Source organism: Clinocottus analis, unplaced genomic scaffold (genome assembly GCF_023055335.1).
Source record: "Clinocottus analis isolate CAN_PGR_092001 unplaced genomic scaffold, fCliAna1.0.p SCAF_13, whole genome shotgun sequence".
Classification (NCBI taxonomy): domain Eukaryota; kingdom Metazoa; phylum Chordata; class Actinopteri; order Perciformes; family Cottidae; genus Clinocottus; species Clinocottus analis.
Genome location: NW_027175854.1, coordinates 13,810,669 through 13,838,500, shown reverse-complemented (window position 1 = coordinate 13,838,500; position 27,832 = coordinate 13,810,669). Strand labels below are relative to the sequence as shown.

The 27,832-nt window shown below is 42.5% G+C and overlaps 2 protein-coding genes across 3 annotated transcripts; one reads left to right on the top strand and one right to left on the bottom strand.

The window, feature by feature from the left end:
• Positions 1–1,876: 1,876 nt before the first annotated feature.
• Positions 1,877–16,730, top strand: LOC137784118 (stromelysin-3-like). Its single transcript, XM_068574558.1, has 8 exons — positions 1,877–2,130; positions 9,213–9,496; positions 11,475–11,618; positions 12,781–12,911; positions 14,207–14,421; positions 14,978–15,182; positions 16,228–16,488; positions 16,603–16,730. The coding sequence occupies exons 1-8, from the start codon at positions 2,029–2,031 to the stop codon at positions 16,728–16,730; spliced, it is 1,470 nt and encodes a 489-aa protein (XP_068430659.1). The 5' UTR covers positions 1,877–2,028.
• Positions 16,731–19,268: 2,538 nt separating this feature from the next.
• smarcb1b (SWI/SNF related, matrix associated, actin dependent regulator of chromatin, subfamily b, member 1b) lies at positions 19,269–27,034 on the bottom strand. Of its 2 annotated transcripts, XM_068574786.1 has the most exons (10): positions 26,898–27,034; positions 25,385–25,496; positions 24,824–24,932; positions 24,286–24,423; positions 22,897–23,024; positions 22,635–22,801; positions 21,963–22,153; positions 21,545–21,676; positions 20,589–20,676; positions 19,269–19,462 (listed from the first exon to the last, which is right to left on the bottom strand). In XM_068574786.1, the coding sequence occupies exons 1-9, from the start codon at positions 26,985–26,987 to the stop codon at positions 20,637–20,639; spliced, it is 1,107 nt and encodes a 368-aa protein (XP_068430887.1). In that variant the 5' UTR covers positions 26,988–27,034; the 3' UTR covers positions 19,269–19,462; positions 20,589–20,636. The 2 variants fall into 2 exon arrangements, with proteins under 2 accessions (XP_068430887.1, XP_068430886.1); XM_068574785.1 differs by having other exon boundaries at positions 19,269–20,676.
• Between the last annotated feature and the right edge of the window lie 798 nt (positions 27,035–27,832).

The window sequence follows — 27,832 nt, the reverse complement described above, 5'->3', positions numbered from 1 at the left end:
TCATATTTTAGACTTACTATTTAACAATTATGAGTTACTACCTCATCATTTTAAAATATTGACAGAGGCGTAATCCACACAGGATGTGAGTGGTGATGTTTTTGAGAGCAGCAACGTTGTTTTTGTCAGACACTTTTCTGAAAAAAAAGCAGCAGAATTTGGATAATATATTGCCTTTTTTCACCACAAGCCATGCCATCCAGTGGGGGATGAAGAAAATATAAGTTGTTTAGAGGCCCAGTACTGCCAGAGCTCACGGTACATTTCTGTGATGACAGAATTCAAGATGTTGACATCAAAATCCAGCTTGTTCTGCTAGATGAAATACCTGAGATGGGGTATAATAATGGAATTATGAGAGATTGTCTTTCAGAAAGCTGGAGTGAATTCTAGATTATATACTTTGTTGACCACAAACCAATAATACCAGAAAACAATGCATAAACTTTCATTGTTTTGCTAATGATACTAAATTATATTGTAGTGACCCTGTACAGGCATCTGGGTCGGGCGGCGGCCTCTCACTCTCTCCGACCAATCACAGGGAAGCAGCGTGAACGTTGAAAGGGTTGCGCCCTGCGATTGGTGGAGTTGGGGGTTAGGCGGGGTTTGTACTAGAATAGTTACATGTGTGTGTGTTGTGTTACGACAAGTGTGAGCAATGCAAAGTGAGCTTGTTAGCCTGTTCCGTGTTAGCAACTGTTAAATAAGAGCCTCGGCGGCATTACTGTGATTTCCTGGAAATAAACCTGCATGTTAATAAGACCAGCTTATGCGAGTCTGATCAGGTTTTTAACCTTTAAATCCCATGGAAAACAAATCTCAAAGACTGCCTTTTTTCACCAACGTAATATTTAAAAAATCTGACACATCTTTTCTCAAAGATGCAGAAAAACTGGTTTGTGCATTTGTTACTTCTCGACTAGGTTACTGTAACTCCTTATTATTAGACTGCTTGAATAAATCTTTTCAGTTGATCCAGAATGCAGCAGCTTGTGTATTAACGATGACTCGGAAGAGAGATCATATTACTCACGTATTAGCTGCTCTCCACTGCTTTATTAAGGAAAGCTCATAGTACCATATTACCCCACTAGAGAGATTATAGTACCATATTACCCCATGAGAGAGATTATAGTACCATATTACCCCACAAGGGAAATTATAGTACTATATTACCCCACTAGAGAGCTCATAGTACCATATTACCCCACTAGAGAGATTATTGGACCATATTACCCCACCAGAGAGATTATAGTACTATATTACCCCACTAGAGAACTCATAGTACCATATTACCCCATAAGAGAGCTCATAGTACCATATTACCCCACTAGAGACCCAGTATGTCAAACTGTAGATTAGTTATGACAGTCAACCACAACGTCTACTCCCTGTGTATTTTATTCTGCAACGGCCAGCAAGAAGCCGCTCTGCTTCCATATAGACATAAAGGTGAAATATGATTTGATGAAAGCTCACCTTAAAAAAGCTTCAGGCACTGCAGGCTGAAGCACAGCAACAGAGGAAGAAAGGAGCTGTGACATGAGAAAATAAGATAATGTGGGGAAATAATTATAATATGTGTCGTGTATTTGTGAAAAACAATTAAATTGTAAAATAGCTATAACTTTGTGTTTGTGTTTAGGCCAGCAGAGAAGGCTTTCAAGGCCCTGATGGCCCACCACTGATCTGGACCCAGACTCTGGACCAGGATCTGGACCCAGACTCTGGACCAGGATCTGGACCCAGACTCGGCCTACTTGGCTCAAGTACTTTTCATAGGCTCCTCTACTTGTCTCTGCTACATCTCATCCAGTCATGTCACCTCCTCCTTTCCTTGCTATTTGTGCTTGCACGTCTGGACGGACAGAAAGGGTTAAGTCATCTGTGTCTGGGAGCTCGACAGAAGTTAGAGGAGGACAAAGCACACAGCGCCGTGCTCCCGTCTGCTCCGGCTGCTGCTCTCTGCTCCCATCTGCTCAGGCTGCTCCAGGTTTCTGGCGTCCTGTTCCCGGGAGACACACGATGCGGACTGTGTCGCTCCTGTTCTGCGGTGTCTTGCCTTTGCACCTTTTCCTCTGCGCTCATTCTTTGCCGGTGCCTGGCAGCAGGTCCAAGCCCTCGCAGGTGAGTGTGTGTGTGTGTGTGTGTGTGTGTGTGTGTGTGTGTGTGTGTGTGTGTGTGTGTGAGAGAGAGAGACAGACAAGAGAGATGGAGTTCAGGACAAATCATTTCAAATAAGTGAAAGTTTTTCACGTCATTTACTGTCAGTGAAACTGAGCTAAAAGCAGCTGTATGTGTTTCTTGACATTTAAAACTCATAAAACCATAAGTGAAATTGTTATATCAAAAGAGCTGAAAACTCTCGTCTCTTCATCCAAGGCTAGTTTTCATCTCCACAAGCTCTGCTATTGTTCTCCAGCATGTACAACACAATAGGCTGAAGCAGCCACGTGAAATCACCGTTAGCCCCATCATCATTGGTCCTGTAGTTGGTATGTATGTTTAAAGGCTGCACGGTGGTGTAGTGGCTACCACTGACGCCTCACAGCAGGAGGGCTGGGGTTTGGTTCCCCATCTGGCAGTGGACTCCTTCTGTGTGGACTCTGCATGTTCTCCTGGTGTCAGCGTGGGTTCTCTCAGTCCAAAGACATGCAGCTCAGGTTAGTTGGACTCTACCGTAGGTGTGAATGTCTGCCCTGATGGACTGGAGACTTGTCCAGGTGAACCCTGCATTCAACCATTGACAGCTGGGATTGGCTCCAGCGCCCCTAAACAGGATAAGTGGTTTGGATAATGGATGGATGGATGTTTGAGAATGAGATACTGAGAGACTATGAGGCTGCTTCGAGCTGTTATGCTGGTGTCCTGTGTGCCCAGACAGAACAACGCCTGCATGCCTGCTCTGCAGTAAAGCCGTCAACAGCCTGAGTGAGAGAGTCAGATCAGCAGGCAGAGGCACGTCATCTCACTGTGGTGGTTAGAAACTGCTGTTTGCTGACTCGGAGGAACAAGAGAACAAAGCAGATAGCTACTGAGAGCGAGACGCACCAGACACACCGGCTGAGTGTCTGCAGGAAACTAGTCAACAGGACCTTAATACAACACATTGATATTATTCTATAATCCTTGATTTTATGAGCCAAGTCAGATAGATCTGCAGTGAAACCCAGACAACACGCGGTGTGTTGGCAAAGCATAAAACCCTTTCTTTTCCTTTTACTAGATTGACAGTGAATCATTTTTGTTTGCTTCTCTTATTTGCCCTCCATGAGTTTGTTTCTCCTAAACAGTCAGTGGTGGGAGGTGAAGGAGCTCAACATGAGAGCTGCATCAATGAACAGGTTGATCTGTACTTGAGTGTTTCTATTTTCTGGTACTACTACTTCGACTGCACAACATTTTAGGGGTAAATACTCTTTACTGTGATCATGAGTGGGACGACTGTGGCTCAGTGCTTAGCATCAGAGAATCGGTGATTCGAGCCCCGGCTCCGCTAGTCCTTGTCGTTGTGTCCTTGTGCCAGACACTTAACCCCTAATTGCTTACCGTGGACTAAAGCGCTAGCTAAATGAAATGATTTGTTGTCAGCTTAACACATTAAACACTTCAAGATGTTTTACATTGTGGAACTTGTACGAGGATCTAATATATTATTATATAGCTGGGCGGCTGCAGCTCAGTGAGAGTGGCTGATCCCTCTTCTCCACACAGTTCTCATGTCAAAGTCTCCTGGAGCTTCACTGCTCCTTCATTACCAAGGATGGGTAACATGCAGAGAATCATTTCCCCACTGTGGGATTAATAAAAGAATAAAATAATAATAATACTCTTCCACTACTGTCAACAGTAGCTTTCACATGTGTTATGTAGAAAACTTTGGGACCGACACTGACTCAAATAGCTGGGCTGGGTTTCTGTGACAGTGGAGCCGATCTATTCAACTGGATACAAGATATACATTTAATTCCTGTCTAAGTTTTGTCGATTGGAGTTGTAAATTTAGTAAATTTATATCTTTTAATTTGTTATATTTAGATTCATAGAGTTGGAAAGAAATATTGAAGTCTTAAAAGATCCCGTCACCTCCACACTGTAAGGCATAAGGTTTGAGCTTTAGGTATTACTGAAAAGGTTCAGTGAGAGATGTTAACAGTGGAGGATCAGTCTGTCATCTCCATTCATGATAACATATTCCCTCCACTTGGCACTATCAGTCCGTTTGTGTGCAAAACAGAGAATGCCTGATGATTTCTGCCAATGTGTCCATCTGTTGTTCTCTGCCCGTCTGTGGGAGGAGATCTCATCACATCTGCAGTGTGATGAACAGGGAGTCATATTAGATTCTGTTCCGTTTTTTGTAATTGCAAGTTGTAAATTTAGTCAACCCGGTAATGTCAGCTCAGCATTCTTGAACCTTTCATAACAGTACGGGAGACCACCTGACCCGACTGAACAGGGACTTTCCAGACATCTGCTTACTGTGTGATGTAGTGCTGTGGAGGTTTTCAAAATAGACACAGACACACACTGTCTGTGCACACCGTCATGTGCTTGTTCATACCTGCATGCACACATTGTATTTCCACGTTAGTAACAGATGTAACTGATGCTCCTCTGTGAAGATGGGCTGATGTTGGGTTGACGCTTGGGCACGTTGGGGTCGGATGCTGCCGCACAGGGTCCTGTGGCGACATGTTAGCTCCGGCTCCAGGATTCCACCAGAAGACACAAAGCTTTGTTTCAATGGCATGAGAAGTTGTGTTTATATCTGTCTTTATGGAAGATTGCTACTTGCCCACACTCGTGCCATAGTTCTGTCACTTACTCAGCTCGGCTCGGCTTGTGGTCTCAAGCTGGTGAAAGTGGTTAAAATCCCTAAAACTACGAGTTTAGTCGAGCAATCGTTCCTCATCTTTCAAGCAAAACGCCAAAAGAATGCCAAAATTCATAGGAGCCACAGCATGTACATGCCAACATGCCAACATGTCAACATGCCAACATGCCAACATGCCGACATGCCGACATGCCGACATGCCGACATGCCAACATGTCGACATGCCAACATGTCAAAATGTCAACATATCAACATGCCAACATGCCAACATGTCAACATGCCAACACACTAACATGTCAACATGCTAACATGCCAACATATCAACATGTCAACATGCCAACATATCAACATGTCAACATATCAACATGTCAACATGCCAACATGTCAACATGCCAACATATCAACATGGCAACATGTCAACATGCCAACACGCTAACATGTCAACACGCTAACATGCCAACATATCAACATGCCAACACGCCAAGATGCCAACATATCAACATGCCAACACGTCAACATGTCAACACGCCAACATGCCAACACGTCAACATGCCAACACGTCAACATGCCAACATGCCAACACGTCAACATGCCAACACGTCAACATGCATGCTGTAAATATCTTCAGCCAGTGCAAGTGTATTGTGCTTATTAACACTGAAAAGGCATAAGAGTTGTAGAAGCAAGCATTTTTAACAACAAGGTGATCCTAAGTGTTTCACATTAAACCATTAAAAGATTGTAAAACAGTTAAGAAAACATTAAAAAAAAACAATTAAAAAGAAAATAAAAGTTGTAGTGCAGTTTAAGAAATAAAATGCAGTAGTGAGATGCAGAAATTGATTTAAAAAAATTCTTGAATCTGGTTCAATTAAAGGCAACAGGAAACAGAAAAGTCTTGAATCTGTTCATAAGGTAGACCAGTCCCAGACTGGACGGTTCATATAATGGCCTGTGAACATGCGGTTACAGTAGTCCAGTGTGTAGATTTGTGTGTCATCTGCAAAATTATGATAACACACTTTGTTGTTTTTCATAATCTGAGCCAGTGGAAGTATGTAGATGTTGAACAGAAGAGGCCTCAGTATTGAGCCTTGAGGAACACCACATGTCATCCTAGTTAGCTTTTTAGATGGTGTATAATGTCTTCTAGGCTTCTTTGGTTAATTGAATGAAATTGTGTCATAATATTTGAATGGATGCGGTTTAAAGATGGGGACAATACATATCCTGTGATTAGTGTGGAGCCACCACCTGTTTGTCTAATCTTCTGAATTTTGTCAGCACAATAGGAGACAAATTGATTGCAAGCCCAGGTGGATTGGAGCGTAGCAGTTACCGACACCGGAGGGTTTGTTAGCCTGTGCACGGTAGCAAATAACGCGTGTGTATTGTTATTGTTTTTGATTATGATGTCAGAGAAGAAGGAGTGCCTCTTTATAGATATTACAGTAAACCTGGAGAGTCGCTCAGGTTTCCGACTCTTTTCTCTGTTCGGACCAGGGTGGCATTTCTCCAGGGGATCTTTTCTTACCCGAGACAACCTTCATCTTTGTGCTGCAATGGCATCAACAACATTTTTAACTTTCAAATTGAAGCCATCCACAAGCTCATTGACTGAGATGCAAGAGAGGGCTGGCCTAGAGGAGAACTTCTGAGTAAATAGTTCACTGGTGTTTTCAGTGATGTAATGCTTTATCACAACCTCGGTTTGGACATTTGTGTGCAGGAAGATTGCACTCTCAAAGAAAACACAGAAATGATCAGAGAATGCAACGTCAGTCACAGTAACCTTGGAAATGTTCAGACCTTTGGTGATGATCTGGTCTTGAGTGTGCCCCTTGTTGTGGGTGGGACCTGTTACATGCTGAGTCAGATCATAGTTATCAAGGACACCACATAGCTCTATAGACCCTCTGTTCTGGGGATCGTCAACATGGATATTAAAATCATCAACAATGACAACACAATCAAAATCAATACAGATGATAGACAGCAGTTCAGTAAACTCATCAAAGGTTGCACAGTATTTAGGTGGTCTGTAAATGTTGAGGAATAAAACTTGAGTGGAATTCAGAGCCACAAATTCAAAGGAAGTAAAATTACCAAAAGACATCTGCTTGCATTGAAGAGACTCATTAAATAAAATGGCAACGCCACCTCTAGAGAAGGTAGATATGTGTATCAAGGAATGTTTGAACTTGTGTGTGTGTGTGTGTGTATATATATATATATATATATATATATATATATATATATATATATATATATATATATATATATATATGTGTGTGTGTGTGTGTGTGAACGTATGTATATGTATATATGTAAATAAATATATACGTATGTACTGCTGTGTAGATGGAATCTGTCATTTTAAATGGGGCCCATTATTACCCGCCTCTGAGCAGTAAAGCTCTCGTTCCTCCTGACAGCATAATGAGGCCCAGAGGCGCCTGAGTTCATTGCAGTTCTTTCTGCATTAGAGCGCCAGAAGCTTTGAGCCTGACAAACCTCCTTTTGATTCTTATGTACTTTACAATCATAAGTCTAACTTAATATTGTATTTATTCAATACAATAGACTTGACATGAACTCTTCTCTGATCTGAGGGGACTTGCTTTTGATTTAAATGACATGACTTGATTTAAGTTACAAGCTTAAACTCACCTTTTGTCTACAAAGTCCAATCCGTGTTTCATCATGAGCTTCACAGGACAAAGAGCACAGATGGTTGTCTCAGCTAGAAGATTAGTGGTTGTCCCAACAAGTCCCAACACTTAATACAACCTGTTAGCTTGATCTTAAATGGATTTATTAATACCAAAATATGTACCAATAATTCATAAGCTTCATTAAACAAAAACAATACGCATCATGAACACATGCATTCACTCAAAAGAAGTAGACTGATTGCAGTCAACTTTGGCTATCAGTAATAATACATTAAATATTAAATAACAGAATTAAATAAAGCTACAAGCCACGAAAGGCCTTGATTGTCAGTGATTTACACCAGCCAGGGGCGCTGTTAGGCACCAGTTGAAACGGATACTTCACGTATCAGGTTTCATCAGTACACAGCAACAAAAAAGGCAATTAATAATAACAAAATACATTTTCTGCAGAGCAATGTAGTTCTTCAGCATATTCAGAGTACAAGCTCGAGTCATGCTACGTATTCAAGTCGTGAGATGACGGAGTGATTGTTGGGTGTTTATACATAACACTGAACAAATAATAAATACATGAGCGTTTTCCCTCCTGCTGCTCTCAAGCCTGTTGAGGATAAACTCATTCATGAACACTATCATCAATTTCTAATCTTTCTCCTTTGAGAAAAACTGCCCTGGTCCAAAGGAAATGTCTTCACAAACAACTGGATAAATATCTGTAGATTCACAATATATATGACACTTACAAATATGTTTCAGAGCACCAAAACAGCTCTTATAGAGAAAACTACTGCAGATGTTTTACCAGTTACACAATGAACGAGAATCTCAGGTTCAACTAGTGGTTCTCAAACTGCTTTTGTCACGCATTACTTTGGAGGAAGAACAATGTTGGTGCTTCAAGCTGTTGTGAAAGTGGTGATTGATGGAGAAGGTCTGCAGTGCTGGGAGAGTCAGGCCGGTCCCTCAGGGCTGATGCTTCGACTGAGAGGGTCAGGAGGTTTGGTCTGACTTCTCCAGAGGTCAAAGTTGTCTGTGTAAATGTAAAATTGAAGTCACCATTGCTACACATTGTATTATCATATATCCTAAATTCCTTCTGAGAAGCACTTTACCTTTCAGCGCTTAAAGCGCTGAAAGGCTTGCTGGTCTAATGGAAACATAAGCACCAGAAAAACTATAACAATGTCCATGTTTTGTTAGAAAATTAAAGACTCTGCCAGCAACAAGTGCATCTGATGATAGAATGTGTTTGTCAGACGTTGGTCTGACTAGAAATAGTAAGACAAGATGAGGAAGCACCAGCACCTTCGCGGGTCATACCCAATCTTTTCCATAGTAGTGTGCATACTGGTCCAGCTTGTTGTCTTTTTAAAATGGCTTACTCAGCAACTTGTACCAACAATCATAGGATAATGGGACAGCTGACCTTGTTGCCTTCAATTGTCAAATCAGCAAAACACAACAAAACTGTATCAGCAAGTACTTGAGCTCCTGCGTGAGGAGGCTTTGGGACCTGGAGAGGCTCGGACTTGCTGAATGCAAGACGCTACTATCAGCATAAAACATGGTTATTGCATTATTGATAAATAATAATACATTTGATTCAATTTCCAATTTAATAATACATTTTATTCTTTGTCAAGACTAATAAATACCCTGTTTCTGTGTGATGACCTTAATGCTTTGGTTGGAAGGTGTGGCCTCTCAGCAAAAGTCACGTTGACCTGAAGAAGAGGGGGAAACACCCGAAGGACAGGCTGAACGAAGACTACCTTCTGAAGTCTGTACTGGCATCCAGAAATGACACAGCGTTATGGAAGCGTCCTCGCTGTGGAGTCCCAGACTATCCCACCTTAACGCAGGTCGGCCTGTCCTACCACAACCTGGTGCAGAAGAAGGGAGGGCTGAGCAAGAAGCAGCGCAGGAAGCGGTTTGCGCTGTTCGGAGGTCGCTGGGAAAAGATGGCTCTCACTTACATGTAAGAAACACAAATATTCTGTTTTGTCCATGAGTTTGTTGGGTGGGTTGCCACTGCCTTTTGATCCTGAAGGTTTGCTGGTTGTTTTGATGGATGTAAAGCTTCTACTGTCCTCCATTAGGGCGGAATCTTTTCTGTCATTTTAATGTCATGTATTTTTATTATTTTCATGCTAATCTGTGATTGGTCAAAACACATTCATTGATGTCCAAAGGGAAGACATCCTCCTCTTGGTCGTTACCAATCAAAAACCAGAGTTTTTCAGATTTACGTAGCTACTTGCGTTAGTCAAGTGGACAGTTAGCAGCTGTTAAATATGTCCAAAAATCCTAGGTGATCGTGAAGAAAGAAGTTTGGAATCCAACCAGTTATAATAAAAGGATTTAATAAAAAGGTTGTGATAAATTCAGCAGATTCAACATTTGATCAAGACCCTCTAAGTCTCGGCCGAAATCACAGACTGCACGCAGTTAAGTGTAGTATCTTCTGTATAAGAAAAAAGAGAGAGTGTGACCAGCCCTGCACCGTGTTAAATACTGCACATCCGCTAGTCTTAAGGCCACCGACAGCTACAGAGGAAACTTATCTCCTTACCTTATGTCTAAGGCTTATCCCGACAGAGGAAACTTATCTCCTTACCTTATGTGTGAGGCATACATAGGAATCTGTATGCCTCCCTACAGAGGAAACTTATCTCCTTACCTTATCCCTACAGAGTAAACTTATCTCCTTACCTTATCCCTACAGAGTAAACTTATCTCCTTACCTTATCTCTAAGGCTAAGCCCTACAGAGGAAACTTATCTCCTTACCTTATCTCTAAGGCTGAGCCCTACAGAGGAAACTCATTTCAGCCGTTTGTATCCGCGATCTCGTTCTTTCGGTCCTGACCCAGAGTTCGTGACCATAGGTGAGGGTTGGAACGTAGACCGACCAGTAAATGGATAGCTTCTCCTTCCGGCTCAGCTCCCTCTGCACCAAGACGGACCGGTGTAACGCCTGTTTTACTGCTGCAGCCGCACCAATCCTGTCAATCTCCTGCTCCAACTTACCCTCACTCATGAACAAGACCTCGAGATACTTGAACTCCTTCGCTTGGGGTAGGCACTCCGCTGCACTCAGGAGGCAGCAATCCACGGGTTTCTGGCAGAGCACCATGGCCTTAGTTGTGGAGGCGCTAACTCTCATCCCTGCCGCTTCACACTTGGCTGCAAAACGCCCCAGCGAATGCTGGAGGTAACAGTCCGAGGAGGCAAACAGGACCACATCATCTGCAAACAGCAGAGAGGCGATCGTGAGCCCCACAAATCTTATGTCCTCCGCCCCCGAGCTGCATCTAGATATCCTGTCCGTGAAGACTTATTACCGAGGATACGAACACAGCGCCTCCTGCAGTACAGAGACCGGGTGACCTGTGCCAACAGGTCCAGTATGGGGCCAGATCAGTCTCAATAATGGCAGAAAGTTAAAGATTCACAAATGCGCATAAAGATTCACAACGCTGTAGACATAGTCCGGCACCCCATAGGACCTAACTTCTCCATTTTCCATTAAAGTCAGCTCAAGTTAAATTATGATATTTATAAATACCCAATATTTGAAAGGTCTTAAAACACATTCTTGAAAGATTACCTTCCGATGTTACCTTAAATTAAGTAAAATCTCATGAAATCAGGCATGGCCATCAGAGGGGTTTAACATTACCTCTTAAGGAATTCCCTGTAATCAAAATCAAAACATGAGTAAATTCTGACTATGAATGCCATTTGAGCTGACTTTACCTTTACATTTTTCATAAGACCACACCACATCAGGCAGAGCAGTCTGGTTATCAACTATTAATTAATGCAAATTAATTGCATAATACAGTTGCATAATGTGATCATATTTTCAGAAATCTACTGTTGCAGAATCCGTTACACTTTGGTTGTCAGTCTTAAGATGTATAAGGTTACAGGATGTGTTTGTGCGTCCAATAGGATTGTGCGTTTCCCCTGGCAGATGAGTGAGGGCAAAGTGCGTCACATCCTCCAGGAGGCCTTCGGCATGTGGAGTGCAGTGACTCCTTTGACGTTCAGAGAGGTCACCTCTGAGAAAGCTGACATCATTATTGACTTCAACAGGTAAGAAAGGTTCACCAGCAGACACACTCACAGGGAGGTTGTTCAAAGGCACCATAATACAGTCGATTTAAGAGAATACGCTTCCTTTGTTTTTTTTTAAGACTATTTCATTTTTGTGGCATTTTCACTTTTATTTGAGTACAGTGTGGAAATGGGCGCAAGAGGGAGCTGGGCAAGTTAACTCAGCAATCCTTCAACGACGTTAATTATTTGATGATGCGCTTTTTATTTTGCATTGGGAGGGTTTTTATCTCTGCTGCACACAGGTGCTGCACTTTAAATCTCTCCAGACGTAGTTCAGACTTGGCGTCTTACAACTCTCCCAGTCCGGCCCGCGTGAGGTCAATAAATAAATAATGCATGCCATGAATGCAAATACGGTGAAACTGCTTTTACTTTGAAGTGATTTCTGTGTGCGCGCTTCCCAGCCTCACCAACAGGCAGTGTTGACGACTTGAGCCTGACGTGAAAGCTGGTATTGTTCTGTAGCTTCTGTTCTCAGAGCAGCAGTGCTGCAACAAGCCGCTCCGCCTCACAAAGCTCACAGGCGGTCAGTCTCTCAGGAGCCTCACTGCAGCTCACAGTCCAGACTGAACATTAAATTGCACATGCTCAAAGCTCCTGACCTCGCGGTCTGATCCATGCAGAGCACATTAAGTCAGGATCACTTCTGGATCTTTACTCTTCCCTCAAAGAGGAGAACTTTCCTTACATTACAAGATGTTCAGTGCTCTTGTTCAAGACAACAGAGACTGCACTTTTCTCACTGAGGAAGGAAAAAATCAATTGCTGGTCAGCATTGTCCGTTGATATGAGTGCTTCTTTTTCTTTTTGCATCAACTTATCAAATCTCTTTGAAAGAATACATACCAACCACACCTCCTCATTTAAGTAAAGTGAGCATAGGTGAAATACCAGTCTCTGTGGAGAACCATCTCTCACTCTCACTATTCATATCAATATATAATACCTGTATTGCAATTTAAATAATGAAAACTGCTGCTTACAATTGCAAGTGACAAATGTGGTTTAGAGTTTCCCAAAATGCTGCTATTGAGACTCCCTTCAGGAGTTCCAACATGCTTAGCATACATAAATAGCTTCAAATGTGTTATAATACTTATTAAATTGCTGCGTTATAATAAAAGAAGTGCTTGTGTAGGTACTGGCATGGCGACAGCTTACCGTTCGATGGCCCTGGAGGAATCCTCGCCCACGCCTTTTTCCCCAGGACACATCGAGAGGGTGAAGTCCACTTTGACTATGACGAGAATTGGACCGACAACAATGTGGGTGAGTACATTTGCAGTACTTTTAAGTGAATAGAGATCTTGTTTTATGTTCTTTTCAATGGTTCAAACTTCTCAGACACCCTTTCCGGATCCTCCATCTGTACCTACAGTCGAATACTGCCGCATTCAATGCAGTTGACCATGCATGCACTCTCGACGTGTTCAGACCCCATTTCATTTTGGATTTGATTCAATTGCTTGTAGATGGTTTCAGAATGACCTTTCAGAGGGTGAGGAGGAGTTTTTACCAGCAACAGAAGGTTTCTCCTGAAGGCTACGTGGTTGAGGCGGGTTCTCAGCATTCTATGTTATGCTGTCACTTGTGATACCATGCCCCTTTTAGCTGATACCACGCCCCTTTTAGTTGGTACCACGCCCCTTTTAGTTGATACCACGCCCTAACACCAGACCATAGCCAGGAGACAGGAAGCAGGAGGTAGGAGACAGGAAGCAGGAGACAGAGGGTAGGAGACAGGAGGTAGGGGGCAGCGGGCAGGAGGTAGGAAACAGGTGGCAGGAAGCAGGAGACAGGAGGCAGAAAGCAGGAGACAGGAGGCAGGAAGCAGGAGGCAGCAGGTTCCAAACAGCCATGATCCATGGAAACTTGAGGTGAGGAAGCAGAGAGGCTCTTGGGGTTGAAGTAGAGTCAGTAATGAGCATTGAAGAGACATGAATTCATCCAGAAGGAGAGAGAGAGAGGAAAGGAGAAGAGGAGCTCAGTGTATCCTAAGATGTCTCCTAGCAGTCTAGGCCTACAACAGCTCTTCTCGGGGCTGGAGCAGGGCAGAGGCATGTTGTGCAGCACAGTTGGTTGATCCTTTCTGGCACAAAGATGTGATTAACACATGTCTCTTTGTATCCATAAATCCCTGATTGGACATTCAGCACCCTACCAAACGTGTTCTACTAATTTATATTATGCTTATTTTGTGTTTTATGCTTCAATCCCACAGGTTTATTTTAAACTTGAAAATGTGCCTTTAGTTTTTGTGCATCATATAATCATCTGTGACATATTCTCAAAATCAACACTCTCTCTACCTCTGGACAGCCAAAAGGATTATCTAAAAACACTCCACCTCAGTGTGCACTCGTTTTGTTTTGATTCATTATCTGTATTTCTAGTAATAATAGCAAATAAGGTGAACCTTCATGATTTCCAAGGCTTACATTTTGAATGAATGGATGTTGAACAACCTGGAAATCATTTGTGTTCCTCATTTAATTGAAAAGAGTAACAGATTGTACAACTTACGTCAGTGTCGCTGTCCCTTTATGCTTTGCTGTCATGTTTAGGCACTGATCTCACACAAGTGGCAGCTCATGAGTTTGGCCATGTCCTTGGCCTGCAGCACTCCCTGGAGCCTGATGCTGTGATGTGTCCTTTCTACAGTGACTCCTACCCTCTGCAGCTCAGCGAGGATGACAAGAGGGGCATCCAGTATCTCTATGGCCCCCCTCTGCTCTCACAGCCCGACATGACAGAGACCAATGAGATTGACATTGGAATGGTGAGGCCATAATTACGGGAATGGACCTCAGGCCTGTCCTGATGATTATGTTATTGATTTATCGTACTATACTTATACATGACCTCCATCCATTTTACAATACCAACTTATCATACAAACTTCCATTATGTTCTGGAAACTTCTTGTTGGCAGCACAACGTCTATAGTTTCATATTAACGACGTTTCAACCTCCAACAAATCGTCAACATGTTCAATCAGATTTTGTGGCCCGTTGGTTGTTGAAAAAACGGCAAAAATAGTTCTTAGACATTCAGACGGAATAGCAGAACTCTTGAGCGTTGAGATCCTGGTGCTCACTGCACATCTATGAGGGTGTACTTCGTGGGGGTGTACTTTGTGAAGGTGTACTTTCATTACTGCACTATGATATTATCGTCACATCGAAGACAATGTATTGTCTAGCAATCGTAGTTGACAGGAGAGGCCTGACGGGCCTCAAAGCTACATGCACTGCTTCAGGAGTTCACCGGTCTTGTGTTGAATACACATATTCGTCCAAAGACAGACCTTTCTGCTGTGATCTTGTTGTGCCAGCAGGACGCCTGCAGAACAAACTTTGATGCCGCATCCATGATCAGGGGAGAGATGTTCTTCTTTAAGTCTCGGTACGTTTGGCGTATCCGCGATGGGAAGCTACAAGCCGGCTATCCAGCTCTGGCTTCACGCCACTGGAGAGGCATTCCTGACTACATCGATGCCGTGTATGAAGACAAGTCTGGCAACATCTGGTTCTTCAAAGGTCGGTCATACAGAAGCCCACTGGAGCCATTTTCTGAAGACAGTGTATGTCTGCTCACTGCTGAAAACTGTTTAAACATTTAAAATGTTGAATTCTAAAAGGGAAGTCGTTGCTCAAATGAGATTTGAAACACAAGTAAAAGCAGCCAACATGTCAGCGCTACAAGACCTTTCAGTTTAAGACAAAGTGTAGGTGCTGAGTAAAGTTGTATCAAGAACCATTTTAAGTAAAAGTGTGAATAGAAGTTGCATTGTTAATCAAGGTATAGGTGGAACATTAATTTGAAAGCATTAAGCGTCAAATGTAATAGTGTAAATTTGTGCTGAAGAATTTCTTTTTGATATAAAAGTGATAATCTGGGACTCGAATGGGATTCAAGTGTCGGTTGACATGTTTGAAAAATGTCTTTGGGTATTGGAGGGTAATCACTGAAAGCAGACATATACTAGTTAAACAGTAAGAAATGGAAGCAGTGAAGTAGAAACCATTTCTATTTGGTTCTCCCCGGAGACAGCGGCTCAGGGACTCATCTCAAACCCAAAGACACCGGTGTCGTGGCAGCAACAGAAAGTTTGTGGATTTAGTGAGGCGTCGAGGCAGGGCCCTTAAATCAGACCCACGCAGCTAGCTAGTTAGTTACCTAGTTAGCTAGCTACTAGTAGCTAACTACTAGTAAACGCAGCTTGCTAAACTGATAAACTCAGCAGTGATGGAAATAGAAATGATGACTACTGAAATCAGGATCTTTAAACAAAAAGATGAGCTCTGAATTTGGTTCAAAATTGTCCGGCTATTTTTTTAAACTGCATATGTGACATGCCTGGCCTGGCAATGAAACACGGCTTTCTGTCGGTATAAACCGGGCATTGTAGAACATGATCCTCTTCGTGGCAACTCCCGCTGCAAAAACACTCAGCTCAATAACAAAATAAAAACAATCATGGTAATCTTTGGTATGGCTGTAGAAGTCTGCAGGATGTTTGTCCTTAATACGTAAAAAGGATACTGACATTTTGTGTTTTCTCGCTATCTTTGTACCCGACAGGTGACAGCTACTGGGTGTTTGATGCAGAGAGGAAGATCACAGGACCAGCTTCAGTGAGGCAGCTCGGGCTTCCTGTCACAGATATCCAAGCAGCTTTGAAGTGGGAAGAAGACCACGTAGAGAAAGTCTACATCTTCAAGTCAGCTTCCTTCTGGCGCTTCAATCCTCAAGTGAATCGAGTAGATGATGTCCATCCTCGCAGCCTACACGAGTGGGGAGGAGTGCCCGGCCACCTTGATGCAGCCTTTCTGGACAAATACGGTGAGAGCAGGGACCAACAGGCCATGCTGATCTTTCACATGAGTTACTTGTATCCCTGGCCTAGTGACTGGGAGAAGTCCTCAGTTGACCATTGCCTTCTCTCCCCTCTGACAGGCTACGCCAACTTCCTGAGCGGGCTTCACTACTGGAGGTTTGACCCCGTGGCGCTGAAGGTGCTGGACGGCTTCCCCCGCAGCATCGGCATGGACTTCTTTGGCTGTTCTGCCTTTCTGTTTCAATAAGTTCATACACAGGCATCGACTCAACTTGTGAAGAGCAGTGGATGTATTTTCATCTTAATTTCCCAGAAATAACAGTTGAGCTATTTTGGAAATAAGCGCAAGGCTGATGTATTTCATTAAAATGACTCAAAACCCAGATAAATACATCAAATGATTGCCTAAGTCCCTGCCAGCCGCACAACATTTAAACAATGAATTACCTTTTGAAAATTCCTCAATACAGCTTTACAGTAAGGGACACAACATTTTAAATTGTTACCAGGGAACAAATGAGCAATGCACAAGGAACTAACTATTAATGAAGCACAAGTTAACGAGTGACTTTTAATCAAGTTATTAAATTGCATACGTGTTGTCGCCTTCTCAGTTTCCTTTGATTGGAGTCATGTGTCAGGCTCATGTCCTTGCAGCCTTCTGTGCCACCTCAACCACTGACCTTCTCACCATGGACAGACAGGAAGCAGAAAGGGACTCCAGACGGTTCCTGGTTTCAACAAGAAACCAGGAGCAGTCAGGAAATGGCTCCTGTTTGGTGATGCATGGCAGTACTGTAATAATGTAATGAAACACTTCTCCCTGTGGTGAAGCTTGGTCACCGGTCACAAAGGAAGCAGGTGATGACTCATCGACTGGAAATCAACTCAGAGTGAATTTGGTCTGGCTTATTTCTCTCGCTTCACTGCATGTAAATGAATGAATCACCATTACATGTTGAAGGTGATACCTAAAGGTCAACCAGTACCTCATATATTACACGCATTTTAAATATCTGTTCCTTTCACTGTTTGATGTATTCTGTATGTCCACGGTCCTCCTGTTGGAGAGCGCTGTCTCAGTTCTCTGACTGTTACTGATTTTAATAGAAAGCTCTGGATCATTAAAGAAGAATAAATAACACATTATAGTCGGCTGACATGATAATGATGTCAAATGCGTTTCTATCCTAATCAGATGAATTACAACTACACAATGGTGTGACATAATGTATAATGTTTTATGGATATTATGTTTGGTTGTGTGTCTTCAAGGTGTTACTGTTTATAATCAGTGCAGGACACTGATTATTGATCATTATTGATCATTGAGTTTGAGAACACACTGTCTCCTGTCTGCATAAAGACCTGGACAACGTTCTTTGTTCTTTTAAAGTGTCAGCATGTCCTGACAGCAATCCTTCAATGTTCTTTACACACAATGATCTGTTTGTCTTTTATATTCAAGTCAGTCAGAATATGTATTTGATATGTGAATAAAGGGTTTTCATTACAATAAAACCAGCTTTTACTATTTCTGGAAGTAGTATCTTACATGTTAGCATTTGTCATGACTTGGGCAAACAGACAGAGGGACAAAGAGAAGATACACATCGATATTAAATATTATGCAGATGGAATAAAAATATACTAAGTACTTACATGTATTATATATTGCAAGGAAGGACTTGTGGCACCTTTCCTGTGCAGGTGTTGTTTCTGATAATAACTAGTAGAGAAGCGCGAAGTAAAGGTAAAACGTCTTTGAGCAGCCTCGTCGGGGTCCAGGAGACAGGTAGAAGATTTACAAGCAGAAACCGTTGAAGACAATTGGTCGAGGTTATTGGGAGAAAATCCATCCAGACAAAACATCAGGGCCCACAGACGCCTCCAAGTCCACCCGAGGATGGACCGGCAGTAGCCGAGGCCAAGAGATTACAATCCTCCTTTAATAGCTAGAATCCTACCATTAAAGAAGTTCATGTTCATTCTAAAAGGTCAAGTCCTGATTCAAGATACCACAGATTATTTATGCTGGTGCTGGATGACAGGACAATGGAATCAAGAGAAACTATATCAGTAGATCATTGACATCATTAGATCATTGATATTACATCATTGACGTAAGTAGATCATTGATACGAGTAGATCATTGACATCATCAGTAGATCATTGATATGATTAGATCATTGACGTCATTAAATCATTGATTTGAGGTGTTCTGGCTGAGTAACAACTTCAGTGTTGACAGTTTAACAGGAAGTTAGTTTTCTGTCTTTATGACACGCATGTAATCTCTTATGATTCATCACACCATTGCTTCAATATTTTGGAAACATTCAAGGAGGGATTCTGAACAATTTCAGATATAATATGTTGAATATTATTTAACTAAATATATAATCCAATATAAGATGCAACCAAATTATTCTGTTTGCAGATATGGGGGAATCGCTATGTAGTCATGATTCATACTTCTGGAGCTTTCTTAGAGACACTTAAGTATGTTCATGAATGGCACTTATTCTTTATATAGTAAATCAAAATAATGTAATTAAGATACAATAAAACAGTTTCTCTTCATACCATCCTAGATTCTTCCGGGGTAATCATGTGCATTTCCATCCGTGTTGTGCAGGTGATACCTGAATGAATAGACTCCTGTATCTGGAACTTTATGCAAAGTTATGAATCTTTTAACTGAGAGAAAACAATTAAATGTAAAAACATAATATTTCCAACAAGTTTTCTTTATTGTTATTTTTAATATAAAAAACAAGTCCACTATAAATGTAAAGCAATTTTACAAAAGAAGAGAACAAGAAGTGGCGGTACTACATCAACATAATTCTCTGCAGTATGTTCAAGTTGAAAATCAGCACTTTAAAAAGACACCATTGGTTCCTGTCAGCTTGTTTTCATGGTCTCCTACTCACGGACAGTGCCAGTAAAACAGAGTTCTTATGCAGCATGAGCGCGCTGCAAACAGAAGAAACAACGGGAACAAGTCATCCGTCCCTCATGCACAGGTACAGGATGAACTACATGTTTAGCATGCAAATGAACACTGGTGCACATCACTGATCGGATGGTACGTGGGATCAGAACCAGAGTCTACATGCCAAAACCAAACAGACTCTGCCAACAGTAACATGACCAGGGATTATGGTTTGATTTTACACGTAAACACTTTAGAGTTTGACTGAAGTAACCAACACCAGCCACAGTGTAGCCAACACTTACATGTGGCTCACTCACTTTTATTAAAGTTGCATGTGGAAGATTCACTGGCTGAAATCACGAGCATGAGAGTTTTGATTCTTGGCAAGTCACACCATCAGGATAATGCTTTTATCTTTTCTTTATTTTCTTGGGTTCTTCCAGTAGGAGGAGTGTTGAGACCCAGCTCATGGGGGAATGTGGTCCTACATGTGATCTGTCCATCGACTACGGTTTGCTTTGCAAGGCCAGTACGAATCTATACATGACTACAAATAGATACAAAGGCCCGTCACAATTTTAAATGTGTTATCAAACTGGTTAAGTGCAGAAGTTCTTCTTCTTCTGGCATTTTGGCAATAACCAGTTCACCAGCTCCTTCTAGAGCGTAATGTACATGGAGGACAGATGCAATCAGACGAGTGGCCATTAGAGGCACTCGCTCCTAAGTGCAGCACTAGATGCTAACCAGGACCCAAATCAGACCGGTCAACCGTAGATCACTTTGTCATTTTAACTGGGATGTTGGTAGACAGACCTCTGTGAAGCGATCTAAAGAAGTGTTGCGTTTCCCTGATGACATCATCATCGTCATACACTGTTCATACAGATGGAATAAACCTTGCCACTGGACTGTAACGCTGAGGTGTCGACTCGTCACGTGTAGTGTGAATATTTCTTAATGGTGTGATGAGTGGAACAATGACTTCTGTAAATCTTTAATGACAGACACTAGCTAACGTCCTGTCGGGTGAGATGTGGTTGGTGTGTGAGGAATGCCTGTGTGTGTGTGTGTGTGTGTGTGTGTTCAGTCAGGGGGTGTCTATGGAGACCGCCTGTCTTTGAGCACAGTCATTCGTACAGGAAAAGCTTCCTCAATACATACATGATGTCAGAGTAACAGGAGTCTCCTGAAGATGCGGCATGCCTCTGTCTACCAGGAGGGGGCGGTGTTGGCCAGACGTCTCATACGCCTAGAAACACATTTGAATCCATTATTTCAAGAATCATCTGAGCATCTGGATTATTATCTCAACTTAGACGAGACCAATTGTATGTCGATGAACTCATCAAACTAAATGTATAAAGCCTAAATGCGTTATGGTCAATCATTAACTAACTTTTATGAAGCGCAGACCACCAATCATGAACCAGACTTCAATTTCCTTAAAATAAGTGCTGAAGTCTTGCTATACATTACACATTCATTTCATAAATGTATCTATTCAGCCGTAACCTGATGGGAACAAAGTGCAGCTGAAAGCAACTTAAGACAAAATGGCTACCATAGGTCGTAGCTGGCTGCAGACCATTCCCCTCTACAACTGGTTTGGTATACATATGATCCGTCATTGTCGATGTCTGTATAGTATTCTTTACTTGGGCATGCTGTACATGATCATCCAGTCCTTGGACAAACATCCAATATTTATTTATTTCCACTACTTGTAATGTTGACAACCTCCACTGGCTGGCGAGTGGATTTGGAGCTAGTCCTGGTTAGTCGTTGTGTAATAGTGACACTCATAGCTGGTATGATTTAAACGTTACTTTTTCATTTTTAGTGATTGTTCCAGTGACAAAAGGAATCGTTTGTTCCTCAGTTGCAACCAACTTAATGAACCTTATTGATGGAGTTATCATTACTTATTTGCTGCACCGTTTTCTCCATCCTATGCCTATACCGCACACCAGCACCAAAATGACATAATTTACATTTCAGTGTTCTTATATAAGCAACAGCTCTTGAGCCATCAGAGCTTGTGTTGCTTTAGGTACCATGGACTAGATGTACAGCATATGTATTTCATGAAGGATTCTATTGGTTTCTGACTGTCTCACCTTGTGTTACGGTCTTGGTCTCGGATCTTCTTCTCCATTTCGGCATCTGTGAGGGTCTCCAGCAGGGGGCACCACTGGTCTGCATCCCCCGTGTTGCGGATAGCGATCTCTACCGTCGGGAGCGGGTTCTCACTGCAAGTGCATAACAAGCATGAAGTACTGAATCCATCTAACACCAAAGATCCTCAGCTCATAATGGTTTAGAAAATAAGGACGAGAAAATGAAGTGAGGTAAGACAGTCCTCCAAAGTCACAGAAGGTTTGAAGTCAAACCTCTTCAATACATTCACCAGTGTGTTTAGACCACACCCCTGTGGAAGGAGGGGCTGATTACCTGAAGACATCGGTCCTCTAAGGAGAGGGAGGGGCTGATTACCTGAAGGCATAGGTCCTATGAAGAGAGGGAGGGGCTGATTACCTGAAGGCATAGGTCCTCTGGTGCCAGCTGAGCTGACCGCGGATGCTGTAGGCGATGGTGGTGACAAACTCTCCGCCCAGGCCCAGCTCAGAGCACAGCTTCAGGGCAAAGGACTCCGGTGAGTTCTCCCTCTCCGACATGTCCCACTCAAACTGATCCACCAGAGAAATGTTTCCCACGTGAATGTTCAGCTGAGGAACACAGAAAAACAAACATGTAGTCCCAGTCGGTACGGGGCAGTTACAGCACGGTGGAGAAGGAGTGCCTGGCCATCTGATGGGCGGACGACTCCCTGCGCTACTACCGCTGAGCACGCGCTCGCCGGTTGGTTCAGTGAACAGGTGTGAGCATGAGATGTAATCAGCCTCAGCTGCGGGCAATCTGTGCTTGTGTCTCTCCCCAATATAAACAGTAGTATCGGCTGTGGAACGAGAGAGCGGGAGTGGACACGGCCGACACAGCCGAAGCAGCCGAGACTACAAGGCGACGCCCTCAGGGAGAGCGCGCATCAGACAGACTCAAAATAAAACACATTAATAACTTAGTAGAGCGTGTTGCCCTCTTGGTACCTGCCCTTAAAACAATGAAAAGAAAAATACCTTGTCTAGTAAATTCCTGCAAAACCACCTGCTATTCCTTGAGGACTTGCTGTTCCTCTGGTTCTGCACGCACCTTGATGATGACCCTCTGGTCCGCCTGCTCCTCCAGGATGCCGTCAGTGGGGTACGACTCAATCTGCTGGCGAATGGCTGAGGCGATGGCGGGGACGAAGGCCAGAGGATTCAGGTCCAGGTCATCACATAAAATCTCCGCAAACATCTCTGGGGTCATCAGCTTCTCTGCAGGGGAACAGATTGAGGAGGTTAGAGAAAATTCAATACCGGAAAAGTCCAGTATGTTTAGGATGCTGGAAGCTAGTCGACATATTTATTACCGTTCATGTTCCACGTGAAGGCATCTCGCAGCTTCTGACCGTCAATCTCCATGTCTAGACGGATGGGAACCAGCGCCTCCACCTGGGCTGCGTTCTCATGGATCACTGCAGGGTCGTGGTCATCGAAGCTGAGCGAGACACATGCCAGGAGTGAGGAAGCTTCTTGTACAAAGATGCAATGTGGAAGATCTGGCCAGAGTTTTGGTTTAAACATTTAACAAAATGAACACATCCTCAACATAATGTGAAGATATTACAGTGTTGAAATGATGTCAAGGACGGCTATTGTGTTGTTGAGATACAGCTGACATGAGCACGTCCACCCGTTTTTTAAATCCCACTTGTACCTCGAGAGGCGATAGTGAGACAGTAAAGCCCCCCGGGGCAAATTTGATTTTGGGCGATACAAAAGGAATTGGTTTGAGTCTCTGGCACGCTGTAGACAGAGTCAGGGTTCCCACTTCATTTGAGAGAACATTTTCCAGGACTTTCAGTGATTATTTCGCTGATATAAATAATCATAATAAATGATATTAACCGTTGCTGTCTGAGTTTTGTCACAACAAAGCAGCATTGCGTTTAGAGGATAATGCTACCAAGGTGAAAACGTACTGTTAGTCAGTATGTCAGTAGTCAGGGCTACCAGTCAATGCTTGACTCATTGCTTCTGACTCTGCTGACATACACTTCACTACCCTGAGCCAGAGTTCAACACAAACTTGAACCCTTGCAGCTGAAACAAGTTAGCAAGCACACCGACTTTAGCAACTGAACCTGCTTCCACCGTTAACACCAGTTGGGAAGAAAGCAATGATACGTGATGTCATCTAACCTCATGCGCTGCCATGTGGCACGACAAAGGTGTTCAAAGCGTTCCCAGAACATAACCAAAGTACTGTCTGGAATGCCTTTTTATGAAGCTCAAGCTACCTGACATAGCGTTGGCTTTGCAGGGTTGTGCTAGCAGCTAACTGTAACTAGCTTTGTGTTTGGGAGCTAATGTGCTTATAACTGGACGAATGAGACTTTGATTATACTGCGAGAGTGGACAGAGATATTATTATATAGTTTTGCTGGTAAACACGGCCTACATTTACTTTGTATGTATTATAGGTATGTTTTAACTGTGGAGGCATGCAAAAAATAGTTTTCTCCAAGAATTCATGCCAACACAGGGTGAGTGTAAACATTATACAAATGGTCATTGTGGGAGAAGTATTTCTTAATATGTGCATTGAAAGAGTTACTGTGGCTGGATTTGTCCTGCTGTTTATTTAGAAAGACCTCTTTGAATCTCTGAGAGTTTTTCTGTCTAGACATGTTAAGATGTATTGTTTCACAGCACAACAGAGGCACAGAGATTGTGCTGTACCATTGCACAGCTCTCACCACAGGGGGAAGGTCCTTTTCTTGTCCCGGCCCATTCGGTTGCGATTGATGGTGGTGGAGCATGGCACAGCATCCAGGTGGTGGGAGCTGTTGGGCAGCGTGGGGACCCACTGACTGCTCCGCTTGGCTTTCTGCTCCCTACGAAAAGCAACATGGAACACAAAGTTCATCGAGGAGAAACGAGAAACAGATCAAGATATCCTGACAAGCGACAAAGAAACCCCACAGGCGTTCTGTTGTCAAGTTGAAGTCTCCAGGCTAAGATGACATCACCAGGAATTAATCAGGATTAGATTCAGAATTTAATACCGTTTATTGAAAAAAAAAAATAATGACCTGTTTTCTAACTTGTGATAAGGTAAAACTTATGTCAGTGCTGTGAAAGGTAATTGGGGCCAACATCTGCTCCTTCATGTTCTGAGACCAACGTGCATCTTTAATCACAAATTCACACATTTGACAATGAGAAAAACATTTAAATATTTAAAATAATATAACCACAACAAATGCGAAATGAGCATCATCTCCTTGACGTTACCTGAGGTAAGCTGGAGGCTCCGTGCTGATGGACACCGCCTTGTACTTCTCATCGTTACCCTCGAAGATCTCTTCACATTCTGAGGCCTTCAGCAGAGTCACGCTCGTGGCTGCAGACAGAAACACATCGTGAGGACTTGGAACCGATGCCGTGTTATTCAGTCATAATGTTTTGGGATTTTGACTTGGTGTTGCCTTCAAGTGCTGCAGTCTCTAAATGTTCTGCAGCCAGCACACTCAAGGGGAGCAGAAGACAAGTTTCCAGTACTGTTGTTTTTGCATCATCTCTGACTTAAAAAGTAAAACATTTACCTATAATTTCTTTTCTTTTCCTCTATCATTTTGTTTTTCAAAAGCTTTTGTTTTGAAGCAGCAAAAATCAAAACATGATGGCTTTTCATAAGCAGTAACTTAAGAGGACTGTTTATGGCTCAGCTGTCCAGACTATGTCCACATGCTTCACCTAAATACAAACCGTATAAACAACCCATGGACATTACAGACTTTGAGTAATTCAAAATGACTTTATATTTTTATTTTGTCCAGAGGTGACAAAACATACCATGTGATGACGCTACGATTTTCTTCCTCTCCTCCACTGAGGCCAGCCTCCTCCATAAAGATGGATACCTCTTATACAGAGAGCCTCTGAACATGCGCAGGTAGTTTCCAACCTGGGGAGCAGAAGGCGGAACATTTGTTTCTTGTAAACCAAAATAAGATAAATGACCAACGTAGTTTGAGGAACCAGAAGAACCAACCATAGATCATACTGGATGCTCACGACCACCTCCTACACAACATTTTTTAATCAATTAATGTGATACAAAAAGAAAGTTGAATGTAAAAAAAAGAAAAAGAGAAAGCATTGAGCAAAACTCAGGTTAAATTGGGTTGAAATTAAAGTGTCCTCGTGCTCGGTAAAGACCGTCCCTGAAGATGCAGCTTCAGACATTTGCCCTCAGCTTATTCGGATAGTGTGAAGTATTCAAGCTTAACAGCTGGGATACTGTCCCGGCAAAGGGGAGCAGGTGATGTGGAGTCTGTAGTTGGTCCGTCCCGACAGTGGGCACAACGAGACATGTCGACCAGTAGCGGACCCCTCACGTTGTCGGCCTTCAGCCAGTCAACATACATTCACAGCCACGTCATCGAGCCTCTCACAATAAAAGTTGTGAAGACGTTGAGGGATTATAATTTTGAAAAGGTATTCAGTGTATTTTGGAAGTTATCACGAAATGTGATTCCAGTCAATCATTTCCAATCAGAAACTAGACTATTTTAACAGAGGAATAGGGGACCTATAGAGAAGCTTCATCACCTGAAGCTCAACATCAGGGAACCAGGGAGCTTCCAGAGGACCAGGAGGGGAAGTGGATGGACTTGTAAAAGAACATTGGAATACAAATCCATACAAAACTGGCCTGGACACACTTCATGAGACCATCACCACACTTCATGAGGGGGCTGGGTTTCTGGTTCTCTTATTGCATGACAACAGCAACAGTGTTGAGTTGGATGTTCCAAAGTTACCTTTCCTGCCATCTCGTTAGTGAGCATCTTAAACCCAAGACTTAGATCACTTACTGAGTAGCTAGGAGAAGGTTGGAGATCTTCTTTAAAACGCTTTAATGAGCTAGTGCTTTGCTTTCAGACAGACAGAGCTAGTACAGCACAGTAACGGAACACTACTCTACACATAACTGAACAGTTCTACAATACAAAAAACATGGTTCAGCTTTAGATGAATTGGTATGTTCAATATGAGACGTCGATAAACACTGAGGGGACATGTTCAAGAAAATAATTGACTGTAGCAGACTGGAATAAGAAGTCAGTGCAAGAAAGCATAAGCTATTCTGTTAGCTCTTATTTATTTGTTTTTTAACATGATAAATAGACTCATTTGCCGGTTGCTGGCCTGACTTTAGCCGATAATATTCTTTCCTTCTTTGTTTAAGAAGCCATCAATAGAGCTGGTTAGCATGCTAGCTTCAACTAGCCAGAAGAATAGATAACTGAGGCTAACATTAGAGTATCAAGCTTCCAAAGTTAATTAATAAATAGTCACATACCTCTGACCCAACCATGTAAAAGTCTCCATCTTGCTCTAGTTGAAATTTAACTGGTTTCTGGCCAAACGTTTTACTAAGAGCCAATTGCATCTTCACGCAGTCGTTAACCAGCTATTTCAAGCAGCCTTCTCTTCTTCCGATGCGTTTGAGACCGATGATGAAGATGGGAAATCTGTGTGTCCTCCTTGACAAATGCATTCACTTCAGTTTTCTCAGTTTAAACATATTAGTGAGGACAGTAACTCTTTAAGTAAAAACCAACAGACACTGAGACTACAACCACTGCTGGACACGTCCTGCTTTAGAAAGTATGTTAACACACATCCTGGATGTGGATTTCCTCTGCTTTTGTGAAGTATTTTTTTCCTGAACATCCAAACGCTGCATTGGTCTCACTCTTCGTTCCAAGGTAGAAGAACTAGTGCCAGAACCCACTGGCGCCCCCTGCGGACCGACAGGGAGACAACTTAACCCACTTTCACCTGCGAGCATGGCATTCAAATGGCTTTTCTATTTCATTGGGGATTAGTCAAATATTCTTAAAAATCACATTTGCTATATTACAATAAAAACGTAATATTTAGTGAGATCAAAACAAAACAGTTGAAGCACATGTGTAAGAATTAGATGGATGAATGTAAATTATAAGTTATACTGAAATACAGCAATGATATTGTATTGTTGATAATAACACTTCTTTCATGACAGTAAAATCAAACTCCATTTGTATCACCGTTTTGATGAGATTACTGATGAGAAGTGCAAAATGCAACAGAATAACACTAACAGTTGCAACACATAAACTACGATACAGTACATACATACACACACACACACACACACACACGCACACACACGCACACATATATATATAAACATATATATATATATACACATATATACACATATATAAGTAGAATTCAATAAAGCTTTTC